The 16,304-nt window shown below is 41.4% G+C and overlaps 1 protein-coding gene and 1 long non-coding RNA gene across 4 annotated transcripts; one reads left to right on the top strand and one right to left on the bottom strand.

Moving 5' to 3' along the window:
- Window positions 1-1,218: 1,218 nt before the first annotated feature.
- polr1h (RNA polymerase I subunit H) lies at window positions 1,219-14,802 on the top strand. Of its 3 annotated transcripts, none has more exons than XM_034598569.1 (5): window positions 1,219-1,336; window positions 1,765-1,884; window positions 11,906-12,009; window positions 12,102-12,211; window positions 14,499-14,802. In XM_034598569.1, the coding sequence occupies exons 2-5, from the start codon at window positions 1,767-1,769 to the stop codon at window positions 14,521-14,523; spliced, it is 357 nt and encodes a 118-aa protein (XP_034454460.1). In that variant the 5' UTR covers window positions 1,219-1,336; window positions 1,765-1,766; the 3' UTR covers window positions 14,524-14,802. The 3 variants fall into 3 exon arrangements, with proteins under 3 accessions (XP_034454460.1, XP_034454463.1, XP_034454462.1); XM_034598572.1 differs by having other exon boundaries at window positions 1,225-1,438; XM_034598571.1 differs by having other exon boundaries at window positions 1,226-1,434.
- Window positions 8,762-11,995, bottom strand: LOC117769580. Its single transcript, XR_004615259.1, has 3 exons — window positions 11,870-11,995; window positions 9,904-9,918; window positions 8,762-8,773 (listed from the first exon to the last, which is right to left on the bottom strand). It is a non-coding gene; the product is annotated as an uncharacterized LOC117769580 (long non-coding RNA).
- Window positions 14,803-16,304: the final 1,502 nt, after the last annotated feature.

Genomic DNA, 16,304 nt, shown 5'->3' with positions numbered 1-16,304 from the left:
ATCTGACATGTCTACCAACCCAAAAACTCTGAAAAAAAAACACTTGCGCGTTTTGTTATGGTTCCTCTAAGTCAGAAACGTCATGCTTGAGTGACTCGAATGAGCTTCCTGGGTTTTGTGTTGTAACAATACACTGGAAGTCTCCCTACATGGCCTTGGCCCACCCCCCACCTCATCCCCCCCGCCCCCCCACACTCGTTACGCCGGGTTTACACCGGACGCAGCGAGGCTGCGAGGCAGCGCAGCGCCGTTCCCAAGCGGGCAGCCGCCTGGCTGTTCACACAGGACAAGCATTTCTCCGCGCTGGTCAGCCCGCGATTCACTCACATGTGGCATTTGTCTGGATCGTTGGGACTGGGAGGCTGCAGCAGTTGCTCGGGAGCGACCGCTCGCTCTCCCATGGGTGAGCTGGAATTTGTGTCAACGCCACACAGCCAGCAGTGTGGAAGACTTCCGCAGTGTTCAGCACTACTGTAACACTGGCACAAACACACAGAGCCCCCCCACTCGTTACGCCGGGTTAACACCGGACGCAGCGAGGCTGCAAGGCAGCGCAGCGCCGTTCTCAAGTGCGCAGCCGCCTGGCTGTTCACACGGGACGAGCATTTCTCCGCTGGTCAGCCCCATAGACTGTATATATAAGGTCAGCCCGCGATTCTGCTTTCTCCGCTTGTTGTTGTACCCGTTGAATGTCGGGTTCGGGGGTAAATGATGGTCTTCATAGCCCCCCCCCACCCCTCTCTTTCTCTCTCTGTCTGTCTGCTTGTGTGCTTGTAGTGGATGGGCAGAGGGGGACATTTAATTATGTGATTGGGAAAATTAAAACTCCAGGACAACAGAAGGGGAATACAAAGTATGGGATGCATATTTGATAATTTATATCATATAAAATATGTCATTTATATCGTTTAAAATCATGGGGGGAGAGGGGGGAGGGGGGAGCTGGCTCATTAGCATTTAAAGGAACAGGCACTCAAAACAGGTCACTCTGTGGAGGGCTGTTTTATACAGGGTAAAAAGGGTGCTGTTTTATATGATCCTTGTGGTATTTTGACCAAAGTATGTTACAGACATTTCATTAAGACCCCAAGGAACCATATCAACTTGTGGTAAAATGGGCATGCTATGTTCCCTTTAAGTTTTGTTTTGTTGGCTGGAAGTCTTCCGCTCCACACTCCAGTCCAGAAGGTGGCGGTAATGCACCTATAAGCTGGTTTGCCAACCACCAATATACAGAAGAAGAAGAAGAAGAAGAAGAAGAAGAAGAAGAAGACGTTAGCGCACTTAAATGACGCTTCTCAATGCGACGGAGAATACTTGAAGGACCCTGCTCTATGTAATCGCATACGCTCAACTTCGAGTAATATTACAGACAGAGGGGAAGTTTTGCGAAAACTGCTCATCATTTGTTGGTTTACGATTTTTACATATTAAGCAGGTGAGTAACTTAATTCTTGTCTGCCGATATTGTCACACTGAATATAACGGTAGCTAACAGTGATAGATCTGGTCAAGTTCTCACGTGCTAAAGTGATATACTACCTTAAACTGTGTGCTGGCGTGCCAATTACACGTCACCATTAGTTATTGCGTTATTTTTTTAAAAATTTAGATAGAAGACACGCTCTACTGCATGACTGTGACAGCCAGACAGTCTGTTAGTGTTTAACGTTGTGTTAATGATTAATATTGACCGCTTCAGGATTCACCACTTTGTCTTATCCGCAAAGCGCAGTACTGATGCTCTTTTTTTTTTTAATAAAGACATGTCGTGTTTAGGTGGTGATCCCAACTTCTGCCCAGAATGTGGGAATGTTCTTCCTCTTCCCGGAATACAGGACACGGTCTATTGCCCTCACTGCTCCTTCTTCATCCCTGTAGCAGGTACCAACTATCTGTCTCTTCCGCTCTTGTTCTCACAACACTCTCAGAGGTAGGAAAGGCTGCAATTGTAATCATACCGAAGGCTGTAGAATAGTACAGAAACCTTTACAGTATCATCAATCAATGAATACCATTTTATTTGTATAGCCTATATTCACAAATCACCATTTGTCTCATAGGGCTTAAAGGGATAGTTCATTTAAAAATGAAAATCCAGTCATTATCTACTCACCCCTACGCCGATGGAGGTATGGGTGAAGTGTTAGAGCAGAATCCAATACAATTGAAGTCAATGGTGAGTCGTTGTTCAGACGTGATAAAACAACAGAAAAACCATAACATGTCTCCATACTGCTCCTCTGGTGTCACCTAAGTGTCCACAAGCCCCGACATTTATATTCGACTCGAAACGAGGTCATTTACACCGTGTTTTTATCCTAATTATCGTCCGACGAGGGGCATTCAGGGACCGTCGGAAATGCTAACGTCCTCTAGCTTAGCCACTTCTGGTGGAGTTTTAGGCTTAAAACATAGTGGAAATTACCTCGTTTCGATTCGAATATGAATGTCGGGGCTTGCGGACAATAGGATGACACCACACGATCAGTATGGAGGCATATTATGTTTTTTATGTTATTTTTTAGTTTTTGAACATTTATTTAAAAAAGTTCCTTGACAGTGAGTCTCACACAGTATGACATACATACAAATAATCTTGGTCTTAAAATACAAAAGAAAAATTACCAATCCAGTGGCATAAGACATGTAATGAGTTGAGGGGTTACATTCATATTCCAAAGTGTCCAAAGAAATACTACAAATAGATACAATATGTTCACTTTGCTAAATACCTTATGACAGATTACCATTTCTCAAGACAAATGTCCATCCGGAATTGTAGTTTCGCTGTTATGTTTTCCATACAGTTTACAACCTTGAGTCTTTGGGTCCATTGGTCCAAGGTAGGTGGCTGGGGTTTGAGCCAGTTAATTGTGATCATTTTGTGGGATATTAACACCAGGGCTAAAATCTCTCCAATTTCACTCATTACCTTCTTCCACAATACTCTTGTTGTGGGCAATCCCAATAGATGTGTGAGAAGTCTCCTACTAATCCACATCCTCTCCAGCAGAGGGGGCTAGACTTCTTGTCATAGTTGGCTATTACCAGTGGTATTTTGCTCAACTTCCAAGCAAATTCCCTCCAATTTAGACTATTTAAACATGTATGCCAAGACACCCAGGACCTCAACCACTCACCATCCGTAACTATGGCATTGGCATCCAATTCCCATTTATCTCTCACATCAAATGTATTATCTGATAAGTCTAAGCAAATTCTTCTGTATAATCAAGATATTATTTTCCTCGTGTGGATTCGATTTTCCACATCAATCCAGTACTGTTCAAAATCAGTCGGTAATCTTTTAATTCCATCCCATTCCTTATGTTTCGTCAAAGAATGTCGTATTTGAAAATATCTGAATCCGAGGTTGGATCCTAGATCTGAAGTTGTGAGAAACCCCTAAGAGTCGTTCCCTCAAATAACTGGTTTATCGTGGTCAGACCTTTCCTTGCCCACCTACTAAAACCACTGTCCAGTTTTGCTGGCAAAAAGTCACAAATATAAGCTATTTTAGTTGCCCTAGATAATGACACTAGCAAATTCAACATTTTTCTCATCTTTGCCCAAACATTTAGGGTATGGTTTACCCACTCATTTTGAATCTTAAATTTCCGCCATACTTTTGCCTCCATGAAAGGGAGGGCTGAAATTGATATTAGTTACAGAGCTTTGTTCTATATGTACCCATTTTGTTTCCATATCTAGCCTAATCCATGACACCAATATTCAAAGTTGTGATGCCCAGTAGTAGCTTCTAAAATGGGGCAATGCTAAGCCAACCTTCTCTTTGTCTGAGAGGAGGCCTTTCAGTCTTACTCTGGGCCATTTTATTCTGCCATATGAATTCGGAAATAAGTCTGTCCAGGAATTTAAATATAGACACTGGGACAGTAATAGGAAGCGAGCAAAAGAGAAACAGCATCCTTGGCAATACATTCATCCTGATGATCTCTACCCTACCCATTAAAGATAGGGGGAGCATCCCCCATCTTTATAGGTAATTTTTTGTTTATCACAATTAGCTTTGTATAATTGAGAAGAGTTTTAGGAGTCAGAATGACCCCCAAATACCTAAAGCCTTTTTTTGACTATCTGAATTTCGTCTCTCGGTCTAACTGTTTGGGCCAGTCTCCTGTGTTCATCATTGCTTCCGATTTCCCCTCATTGACCTTGTACCCTGAGATTTCCCCAAAGTTCCTCAAACATTGCATGAGAGCATGAATAGATGATACTGGATTCCTAATTAACAAAAGAACATCATCCACGAACAACAATATGTTGTGCATCATGCCCCCCCCATCCACTATCCCCTCAATTTCGTCATTTATTCTAATTAATTCAGCTAACAGTTCAATACATAATGCGAACAAAATGGGAGAGGCTGGATTTCCTTGCCGAACACCCTTCTTGAGTTCAAAACATTTAGAGCAATATCCGTTCACCCTGACTCTAGATATTGGATCTTTATTTAAAGGGGACATAGCATGCCCATTTTACCACAAGTTGATATGGTTCCTTGGGGTCTTAATGAAATGTCTGTAACATACTTTGGTCAAAATACCACAAGGATCATTTAAAACAGCACCCTTTTTACCCTGTATAAAACAGCCCTCCACAGAGTGACCTGTTTTGAGTGCCTGTTCCTTTAAATGCTAATGAGCCAGCTCCCCCCTCCCCCCTCTCCCCCCATGATTTTAAACGATATAAATGCATTCTGCTCGCTAGTATGGAACTAAGAATTTTTACATCATTTCCGACACAATTTTACAATTGCATACAAATACAACATACTATACAATTTTATTTGTATAGCCCATATTCACAAATCACAATTTGTCTCATAGGGCTTTAACAAGGGGTGACATCCTCTGCCCTTAACCCTCAACAAGAGTAAGGAAAAACTGGATGATATATCACCTTCGTTTGGGGCGTAGATATTCGTGATTGTCAAATCGGCCCCACCTATTGTCCCCGTGACTACTACATATCTGCCCTGCTTGTCCTTTGCTTCCCTCTGTACAACAAAACTTACTTTATGACTAATCAAAATAGCTATCCCTCTTGTCCTGCTATTTGGACAAAATGCATAAAACACCTGTTTAACCCATTCTCTTCTTAATTTCTTGTTCAGCCATACTTAAGTGAGTTTCCTGTAATAGGGCTACTGAGCATTTACATTTTTTCAGCTGACCCAAAATCTTTTTCCTCTTTATGCGGTTATTAATCCCCTTAACATTATAACTAACGATCACTAGCTTAGACATAAAGTAATATTATTCCAGTGCATTATTTATATCTATCCACCTTTTAGAATCTCTCCCTCCCTCAAAGACACCTCTCTGAATACAGTAATTAACCTCTCCTTCATATCTACATCTGACTCATGTGCGGATTTAACAAACAGAATTAGAACATTTTTTACTTCCAAAAACCCAGCTGGTTGCAAGGTTACACCTAACCCCTGCTGTATTGTAGGCAGAGAGTTGTGACATTTAACACTATCTTGGGAACATGCACTAATTGCAATCCAGACCACAAACCAAAGAGATCCCTTGGTGAGGTTGTAGCCCTGTCTTGGTTTTATCATAGTAAAAAAAAAACAGGACGAGTGTTACACTCCCCATACCTCTTGTTCACTCATATATGAAATTGTAGCTGTATTTAGCGCGATCAGCTTTTTCAAGTGTCTTTCAGCGGAATAGGTATAAATCTTTGTTATTATCTCCTTGAAACCTTGTTACCTGAGCATATTTACTGTCATCTCAGTCCTGTATAAAAGACCGCAAATCCACATCTGACAGAGACGTGTCTCCTCTTCCCCTCCGGTTCTCCTGTCTCTTCCATGACTCCTTGGAGAGCTCCCGCTCCATCTTCTCTCTCTCTCGCTCACGGAGATACCTAGCTCCCCAGAGTGTGGGCAGTGCCTCGATCAGAGTTGGGAATGTTTTAACTCCAGTCTCCAGGGTGACTCAGCTGTGCTGGAAAGCGACATCTGGCCTGGATCCCTTTCTCCTTCAGCTGCTTAATCACTGCATGGACCCGTGCCCTTGTCATCTGTACCTCTGGCGAGTAATCCGGGTCAAAGTATATTACTTTTTCTCGGAAGTTGACTCGTTTCTGTGCCCAGGCTTGTCGTAACACCATTTCCTTCACTGTGTAGTCCAGAAACCTTACAATAATGGAGCGTGGTGGTGCAGAGTTGCCTGGCTTAAGACCCAAAGATCTGTGTGCCCTCTCGATTTGTAGATTAATCTCCTGTGGCAGCTGCAGCGTGATTTTAATTAGTTGTTCCACCAAACCCACCATGTCGTTATTCTCGCTTTCTTCTGGGACTTGATAGATTCTCAAGTTATTAAGGCGCATACTCTTCTGCAGGTCATCACACAGGTTGGTGAGGGCCGCCTCCTGTCTCACCAGGTGCCGAAGCACACTGTCATGGCGCTGGCTAAAGTCTTCCGTGGCACTGACTCTAGCCTCTGCATCCACTGTTCTCTGCTCCAGGTCCCCCCACTCGCTGTTTCAGGTTCACTGACTCCTCCACCCTAGACAATGATGCCTTCGTGTCCGTAATCGAGTCTTGATTTTCTTTCCTTAGTTCTCTCAGCTCTCGGAGAATCTCTCCCATGCTCTTCATGTCTTCGTTGCTAGCTGTCTTGGCTAGGCCGACTGGCGGTCCTTTCTTTCCTTGGACTTTTTTCTGCAGTTCTTGTACTTGTACCTTTCCTGTGCTTCTTGCACCTCTAACCGAGCACATTGTTACTCCTGTGTCTTAAGTTATTCCAGTTGCATTCAAAATGTTTTAAAACTTTGCAAAATATTAATCACGCTGAATTTTGAGGTAGCGAACACCCGACGTGTGTGTCTCAGAACATGGCATCACCAGAACTTTTCTGTTCTTTTATTATGTCTAAATATAGGTCACTAATCAGCTACACTGTTTACACCTGAACTCCAAATGTGTTTTTGTCGACTCAAACATGTCACCCACCCCCCCATCAACATAGGGGTGAGTAGATAATGAGTGAATTTTCATTTCTGGGTGAACTATCCCTTTACAAGGTGTGACATCCTCTGCACTTAACCCTCAACAAGAGTGAGGGGAAAAACTACCAAAAAACTGTTTTAACGGGAAAAAACTTAGAAACCTCAGAGAGAACCACATTTGAGGGACCCCTCTCCCAGGACAGACAGAAGTACAATAGATGCCACGTGTAACTGAGAACATCAGCAAAATAACAGTATTTACAACATTGATTAAAAGAAACAGTTTGTAACATAATGGAAAGTAAATTAATTTAGTGGTTATTATCAGTGTCAATGGTAGAGTATGTGAGTATCTCTTCGCTCCCACTGGATCAGTCACACAACCACAACCCCATAGAGACTGTGTCTGTCCCCCGTCCCACTAAATCATTTAAATCAAACATTAACATAGGGAGAATTCCATACTAAAATATAATAAAAATTACCACAACCTCTGCAACAACACAACAAACAAAGACAATTAAATGTGGACTCTTCCCCCAACAAAAGATCACTGTCATCAAAGGCTATTTTAGTAAATGAATTGTCTCAGATTACAAAATAGATTTATTGTCTTTCACTGAGACCTGGCTGCATTCCGAAGAATGTCAGCCTAAACGAATCTACATCCCCCAGTCATATAAATACACACGTTCCCCAAGACTTTGGCCGAGGAGGTGGAGTTGCTGCTATTTTTAACTCCAGCCTATCAATTATTCCTAAACCTAAACTAAGCTACAACTTGAAAGTCTTGATCTTAGTCTTCCACACCTATCCAAGAAATCACAACAGCCAATCATATTTGCTGTAGTTTACCATGCTCCGGGGGCTTATTCTAAATTGTTTACTGAATTCCCTGAGTTTTTATCAAGCTTAGTCCTCGGTGACTTTAATATTCATGTTGACAATAATAATGATAGCCTTAGCGTAGCATTCATTTCAGTTTTAGACTAAATCGGTTTCAATAAGTGTGTACACCAACCTACTTATTGTTTTAACCAAACACTCTACCCTGTACTATTATACTGTGTCAAAATTGAACATCTAATAGTACTTCCACATAATCCGATTCTATCAGACTCAAAAAATCCACCCTGGACCCCTTTTAGCCAACTACAGACCGATATCCAACCTCCCCTTCCTGTCTAAAATCCTCAGAAGGTTGCAGCCAATCAGCTGTGTGAGTTTCTCCAGGAAAGTAATGTATATGAAGACTTTCAGTCGGGGTTTAGAGCTCATATAGCTTCAGATCAAGGGTTTGTGTCTGTCCTCGTCCTGTTAGATCTTAGTGCAGCATTCAACACTATCGATCATCACATTTTATTACAGAGACTAGAACAGTTATATGGCATTAAACGAACCACCCCAAACTGGTTTAAATCCCATTTTTCAGATAGATTCCAATTTGTGCACACCAAAGTTAACCCAGTGTTCCACAGGGTTCTGTGCTTGGCCCAATTTTATTCTCATTATATATGCTTCCACTAGGAAACATTATCAGGACACACTCTGTAAATTTCCACTGCTATGCGGACGATACCCAATTATACCTATCAATAAATCCAGAAACGTGTAATCAATTACTAAACTATTATGAAAACAGAGGTTCTAATACTTGGCCCCAAACACCTTAGAGACACAATATCTAATGATATAGCTGCGCTAGATAACAATGCCCTTGCTTCCACTGAAACAGTCAGGAATTTGGGAGACATCTTTGATCCCGATTTGTCCTTTGATACTCACTTAAAACAAATTTCTAGGACTGACTTCTTTCACCAATGTAACATCTCAAATTGATTCACATTGATTCATTATTATCAGGCTCCAGCAGTAAGTCCTTAAAGACTCTGCAGCTTGTCCAAAAGGCTGCAGCGCATGTCCTGACAAGAACTAGGAAAAGAGAACACATTTCTCCAGTATTAGCTTCACTACACTGGCTACGGGTTAAATCTAGAATATAATTTAAAATTCTCCTCCTCACCTACAAGGCCCTTAATAATATGGCACCATCATACCTTAAAGAGCTCATAGTAACATATCACCCTATTAGAGCACTGCGCTCCCAGAATTCAGGCTTACTTGTTGTCCCTAAAGTCTCTAAAAGCAGAGTAGGAGCCAGAGCTTTCAGCTATCAAGCTCCTCTCCTGTGGAATCATCTCCAAGTTTCAGTTCAGGAGGCAGACACCATCTGTACATTAAAGAGTAGGCTTAAAACCTTCCTTTATGATAAAGCTTATAGGTAGCTTTAGCTGGTCCAGGCTTGTCTTAGACCTGCTCTTAGTTATGCTGCTATAGGTCTAGAATGTCGGGGGACAAGCGACACATGGAGCTTCTCTTCCCAGCTTCTCTTTCCTCTTCTCCCTCCTTAAAACATCAAAGAAATTAATGTCTCAATACATGTGACTGACTTGACCTCTTCCCTGGAGTCCCTATGCGTTATCTTTTGCAGATCCAGGGCCGCGCTGCGGCCACATCCTGGATTATGATGGTGAATCAGAGATTGTGATTGTAATGGCCTTTATCGTGCTGCCTGATCGTGTCAGTAATGGCGGATCCTGTATCGTGTTGGCATATGATAATGGTGGTGGACCATGATCAAGGTGGCAGCTGATGGTGGATCCTGATGACGGCAGTGGATCGTGATTATGGACTATGGTGGCATCCGATCGTGATGGTGGATCATGATCGTGGTGGCTGCTGACCGTGGACTATGGTTACAACAGGACTGCTTGATATACAATGTCTACTCAGATACTTTACCATTACTGACAATAATCTTTCAATTCATTTACCTTTCATTATTCTACAAACTGTTTCTTCAAATCAATGCTGTAAATTCTCTCATTTTTCTGATGTTCTCCATTACACGTGGCATCTATTGCACTTCTGTCCGTCCTAACATGTGGCTCTCTCTGAGGTCTCTACGTTCTTTTTCCCCTGTTAAAAGTTTATTTTTTTTGTAGTTTTTTCTTACTCTTGTAGAGGGTTAAGGGCAGAGAATGCCACACCTTTTAAAGCCGTATGAGACAAATTGTGATTTGTGAATATGGGCTATACAAATAATATTTGATTCTTTGATTGATAGTGTTGAATGCTGCACTGAGATCTAACCGTACGAGGACAGAAACAATCCCTATTAGGTCACTAGGGACCTTTGCCAAGGGTGTCTCCGTGCTGTGATGAACTCTAAACCCTGACTGAGAGTCTTCATATAGATCAATTTCCTGGAGAAATTCACACAGCTGATTGGCTACAACTTTCTCAAGGATTTTAGACAGGAAGGGAATGTTGAATGTCTGTAGTTGGCTAGAACCTCTGGGTCCACAGTGGGTTTTTTGAGAAGGGTTTGATTACAGCTTGCTTAAAAGATTGTGCTACATATCCCGATGATGGCGTAAATTGACTGTATTGAGTAAATTACTATTTATTAGGGGCATTATTTCTTGAAGCGATTTTGTGCGTCAACTGGGTGCATGAGATGGTAGATTTTATTTCTAATAGTTAAAATTTTATCCTTAAAGAACTTCATAAGGACATTGGGCCTCTTACGTTTAAGAGTCCACATTTAATTATCTTGATTTGTTGTGTTGTTGCAGCTTGTGGTGATGGGTGACAGTGTTGTGGAAAGGGGTTTGCAAGAGGAGTATACTGGGGGAGCAGATGAGGGGGGTTGCAGCTGGGCTTGTTGGTGGGGGAGGGGCAGGTGCCTGATCAAACCTGTTGAAGAACCGGTTCAGTGGCCTCATTTATATCCGTTGTGTACTTACAAAACAGGGCCTGAAACTTGCGTATGCCACTTCTCACATAAATGTTGGGATTTATAAAAACAAACTTGACAGGAGAATGTGCGCTCTTCCACGCTAACTTTAACCCATGCGTAGGAACATTTTGGAGACAGGAAAATGACGATGCAGACTTGAGCAAATTACGTTCAGATACCATTAAACAGCGGAGTTGCAGAGTCGATTCATTAATAGTTTTTAATATCTTCTCTGCAACACTGTGTGTGTGTGTGTGTGTGTGTGAGTGTGAGAGTGAGAAATAGCTGCAGTAAACATAACTGCCATCAGGTGCACAGAGTACACTGGAAATCACTCACAATAAATACAGAAAAACTATTCACTTTCAAACTTATATTTCCAAATAATATCCCAGAGTGGAGGTTAGGATCACACTGATGTTCGAAGTAATAGGTCCGCTGGCTCTAAAAATATAAATACTGCGGTGAGAGAGTAATGCTGCCTGATGGATGTATTGACACTGATAGAGGAGTGTGCGAATGGAAGGATGAAGAGGAAACAAGAGTTCAGCGATGACTGATCAGCTGATATAAATTCTATAGATCTGTGATATTGGATCTAATCGCTCTTCACCTCCACTTCACTAACAAACACTTCGACGTCAGTGTCAGAAAGTTTTGCTTCCTCTCATTGCTCGATGCAGTGACTCACCGTGCAAAGCTATTGGTCAGCAGGATGATTTAATATTCATGAGGTGCTTTGCATTTATGGTTGAATGTGGGCGTGCAGAGGGTGGAATATGAACCAACGTTTCCAGGTGGACTGTGAGTTATAAAGTGAACATTGCGTTCAGGTGTGTGTGCGTCAATACCAGTAACCTCTGTCTCACAAAGAGAGGTGCTGGCTTCCTTGTTATGGCTGTCTGACCATTTAAAGAAGGAAAATGTGTCTGACACTGTAAAGTGTCAATCCAGAAAAAAGTCCTATTGCACTAAATAATCCATACACCTCATTTTCCACTTTGATCTCGGAAAAATGTCCATATGCAAACACACATATCTTGTAACGTATTATACATGAGTTTTGATAACGACATGGATTATTCCTTACATACTTGTGTCTTTGTCCAGAGTTTTCAGGTCAAGAGATCCAATCTACAGTTATCTTTAACCTTGTGGAGCAGTCGTCAGTGGCTCTGGATGAAGATGAGGACACTGAACTAAAGGGACCTGTGGTAAGAACGGACTGACTGCTGTTCGCTGACTGTTGTGTATGTGTGTGATCTCAACTGTACACGGTATCAATGAGGGCTTTTTCTTCTTTTAGATTGACAGACGGTGCTCTCATTGCAATAAAGAGGGAATGGTTTACCACACCAGGCAGATGAGATCTGCAGATGAAGGACAAACTGTCTTCTTTTCCTGTATACACTGCAGGTAAGCATTCTGTGTATTTAGTAGGCAGGTTACAGTCCGCTCCAGTGAGGTGATTCAGACCAGAATCGGTTATCTGAAGTGCAGAGGTGTTGACAGTCATTCAGTTCAATTCAATTTTATTTGTATAGCGCCAAATCATAATATTCATTATCTCAAGGCACTTGATAAGGTTAAAACCCAACAGTTCCCACAATGAGCAAGATAAGAAGTCCTTTATTATTAATTGTTTTTGTTGTCTGAATCCTGCATCTCTGGAGTCAGAGATACCTGCAGAGAGAGGGGGGGGGACTACAGCAGGGAAAAAAGGGGGGGGGGGGGGGGGCTAGGGAGAGATAGAAGTGGCCAGTGCATGATGGGAGTTCCCCCCAGCAGTCTTCTGAATTTTACAAGGAGCCAATTCAGAGTAGCTTACACAGGAGTAATATGACCTCTTGTTCCTGTCGGAACTCATGCTGCGGCATTTTGGATGAACTGGAGGCTTTTCACAGACTCACTGGGACATCCTGATAAGAATTACAGTAATCCAGTCTATAGGTAACAAATGCATTGACTAGTTTCTTAGCATCCTTCTGGGACTGTATGTTCAAAAAAAATGTGCATTTAAAGACTTGTTTTGTATGTGGGTCAAATGACATGTCCTGGTCAAACATAACTCCAAGGTTCCTCACAGTGGAGCTGGAGGCCAAACTTATACCATCCAAGGTGACTATCTGGTCAGACAGCGTTTCGCTGAGGTCTTTAGGGCCAAGTTAAAAATAATAAGTTATCGGTCATCCAGGCCTTGAGACACTCCTGAAGTAAATAATTAGATTCATCAAGCTTCATAGATATGTACAGCTGGGTGTCTTCTGTGTAAAAATGGAAGTGTACGTGGTGCTTTCTGATGATGTTGCCTAAAGGAAGCATAAAAGTATCGGACGACAGAACCTTGTGGAACTCCATGACTAACTTTTGTGTGCATGGAGGATTCATTGTTAACTTTACCAAATTTTAATCTATCTGATAAATATTAATTAAACCAGCATAATGCCGTTCCTTTTATCCCTACATGCTGTTCCAGTCTCTGTGACAGGATCTCATGATCTATGATGTCAAATGCGGCACTAAGATCTAGTAGAGGTCAATAATGTTTGTTTCTAATCATGGGAAATAAAGTGTTGGAATGTTTACTCATGTTCTGAGCTGCACTGATGAATGAGACTAAAAGCTGTCAGGATCTCTTACAGAATAGAATAATCTAATTTAAAATTAAGCAAGAATGGTTTTGTTTAGTTAATGTATTAAACTATCCCTCTGTTCTAAGTGGACACATAGGTCTGTAACAGCAAAAAAAATCCTCTAATCTATAAAAATATCAATTGCTTTCTTATTTATGACTTTATTGTAAAGTTGTTTGACCTGTCAAGGTCCTGTAGGACTGGACTGATGACTCTGGTTTTCCATTGATCTGATTGTCAGATTTTGAACTGAACTTATCATGCTTCTGAGCAGGTTAGAGGTACAGTACAAGTTACCATTGGGATTAAGTGACATATGACTGAAAACCCAGAGTTAAATATAGTATAGGCACCAGGGCTCTGGGAAGACGCTTTAAGTTGGGTGTGCTGTAGTGGGGGGGGAGTTTCTTGCTTTGTTCAGCCTAGGGTTAAAAATAGAAGAGCATATAGAATATCTTCAAATTTACTTTCACATCATTTTTATTTAACAAGTTTCAGTGAAAACTTTTTCTGTGAAAATTCCATTCAGGTCACATTCTAAAACAACAGGCTACTATGATATGAATCAAATGTATGCCAGTCTTGCAACTGCCAGACGGTGACCCCAGCCAAAACATAGTTAAACAGGTTCAAAAGGCTGTCGCGCGCAGCGGACAAGAAAATATCCAAATACGAACAATACTTTAACCGGTCCAACTACCCCATTTGCACACCACACAACAGCATACATTTTTACAGAAAAGGTATTAGAGTGAATAATAAACCAAACACTTTACCTTAAGCTGGGTGCTTCAGTTGTTTTACTCCAAATGTGGCTTGGCGCTCAGTGGTTGCGGAGAAGTCTCTCAATCTGAAATTTGTTTCTGTGCCATTGCGAGCCACTTTAAATGATGCAGCATTGCTGGCCAGGTGCTCTACGTGACTTCGGTTGACCATGATGCATTGCGTTATTTTAATAATAATTCAGTATTGAAGTCAATGCAAAAACAATGAATGTGAACACAGTGTGTTGTGAAACGTTTTTCTCTGTTGTGATTTTTATTAATTTTTTTTTTTTTTGGGTGTTACAGGTATCAGGAGAAGGAGGACTCCTGAGAGAAATCTGCTTCACCTTCTCCACTCCTCTCCATGTCTGCTTGTGTTGGTTTCAGATGTTTGGATGCTTTCTCAAGACATGGACTAATTTTAATGGATCCTTTACAGCTAGGTTTTCCAGGATGTGGACTGCAGAGTATATCAGTGACTGTGCCTTCCTGAGCTCGAATTAGCTCACTAGTGCACATACCTCTGCCAACAGCCATCAGCCACCAACCCCTGAGTCAGCACCAAATTTGTATTGTTTCTATATTGGTTTGCATATGTCTGTTGACAATCAAACAAATAAATAAATGGACCAGAGGGAGGGAAAATGTAAACTTCTTGGCAGAGGTAATTATTAGCATTCACGCAGTTAAATTTGACTAAATAATCCACTCATTATTATTCACTTAATATCTTTTTTTCTAAAGCTTTCGTTTGCATTTCAGGTTCGTCATCACTGTTTTCTGTTTTCATTGAAAAAGTATAACTCAGTTGTAAATGATGATGAATGCTGTGAAAACCAAATTTTATTTTGGTTCATTTATAATGTTTATTATAAAATGTTATTAAAACTCTATATTATTGTGCTGCTTGCTTGTGTGTCTGATGTTTCATCCTTGAGTGAGACTGGTCTTGCAGCCTACCAGGATGTGTAGCAGGAGTTGGGCATAGAGGGCATGTGGGATCGATACAAGGCTTAGATTCTTGGGAGATGGCAGGCCATCATAGGCAGCATTGATGGTGAGGCTTGCAGATGTATTTCACAGGTCTTTCCTGGAGATTTTTCCTTTCTTCACTCTTTTCCTTTCCTCCTCATCCATTAATCTAGTCTAAACCACTTCCCCCTATACCTTGCCACCTCATCCTGGTGCACACAGTACCACATGAGGTGTGGTCGAAGCCAAAGTAATGTGTAGTAGTGACTGTGTTGCCGAAGCAGGAAAGAGAAATTGTTGATGTGTGATGAGGTCAATAATGTTTGTTTCTAATCATGGGAAATAAAGTGTAATGTCTACTCATGTTCTGAGCTGCACTGATGAATGAGACTAAAAGCATCCACTGTCAGGATCTCTTACATAATAGAATAATCTAAGTTAAAATTAAGCAAGAATGGTTTTGTTTAGTTAATGTATTAAACTATCCCTCTGTTTCAAGGTCCTGTAGGACTGGACTGATGACTGGTTTTGTAGTGATCTGATTTGATCTGAACTTATCATGCTCCTGAGCAGGTTAGAGGTACAGCACAAGTTACCATGGGGATTAAGTTGCATATGACTGAAAATACAGGGTTAAATATAGTATAGGCACCAGGGCTTAAAGTTGGGTGTGCTGTAGTGGGAGGGGAATTTTTTGCTTTGTTCAGCCTAGGGTTAAGAATAGAAGAGAATATAGAATATCTTCATATTTACTTTCACGTTTTTATTTAACAAGTTTCAGTGAAAACCTTTTCTGTGAAAATTCCCTTCAGGTCACATTCTAAAACAACAGGCTACTCTGATATGAATCAAATGTATGCCAGTCTTGCAACTGCCAGCCTGTAGCTTGTCTTTTCACCCTTGTCACCCTTTTAAAACACGTGTTTTTATTGTTGTTTTCTAAATGTGAAGCCCAGTCTGGTGTGATTGGTCAGCTCCCAGGCCAGAACAGGCACCACATATCGTTCTGGTCAGCTTTGCCATTCAAGCCAGTATTTATTTGTGTTTGCCTTGTTAAATCAGCCACCAGAAGGCCCTGTGTGTTCAATGCAGTCTACGGTCTTGTATTTACAGGAAAAAACAACGCTCCGGGGAGCTGTG

Source organism: Hippoglossus hippoglossus, chromosome 10 (assembly GCF_009819705.1).
Source record: "Hippoglossus hippoglossus isolate fHipHip1 chromosome 10, fHipHip1.pri, whole genome shotgun sequence".
NCBI classification, from domain to species: domain Eukaryota; kingdom Metazoa; phylum Chordata; class Actinopteri; order Pleuronectiformes; family Pleuronectidae; genus Hippoglossus; species Hippoglossus hippoglossus.
This window is presented reverse-complemented; position numbering and strand designations above follow the sequence as displayed.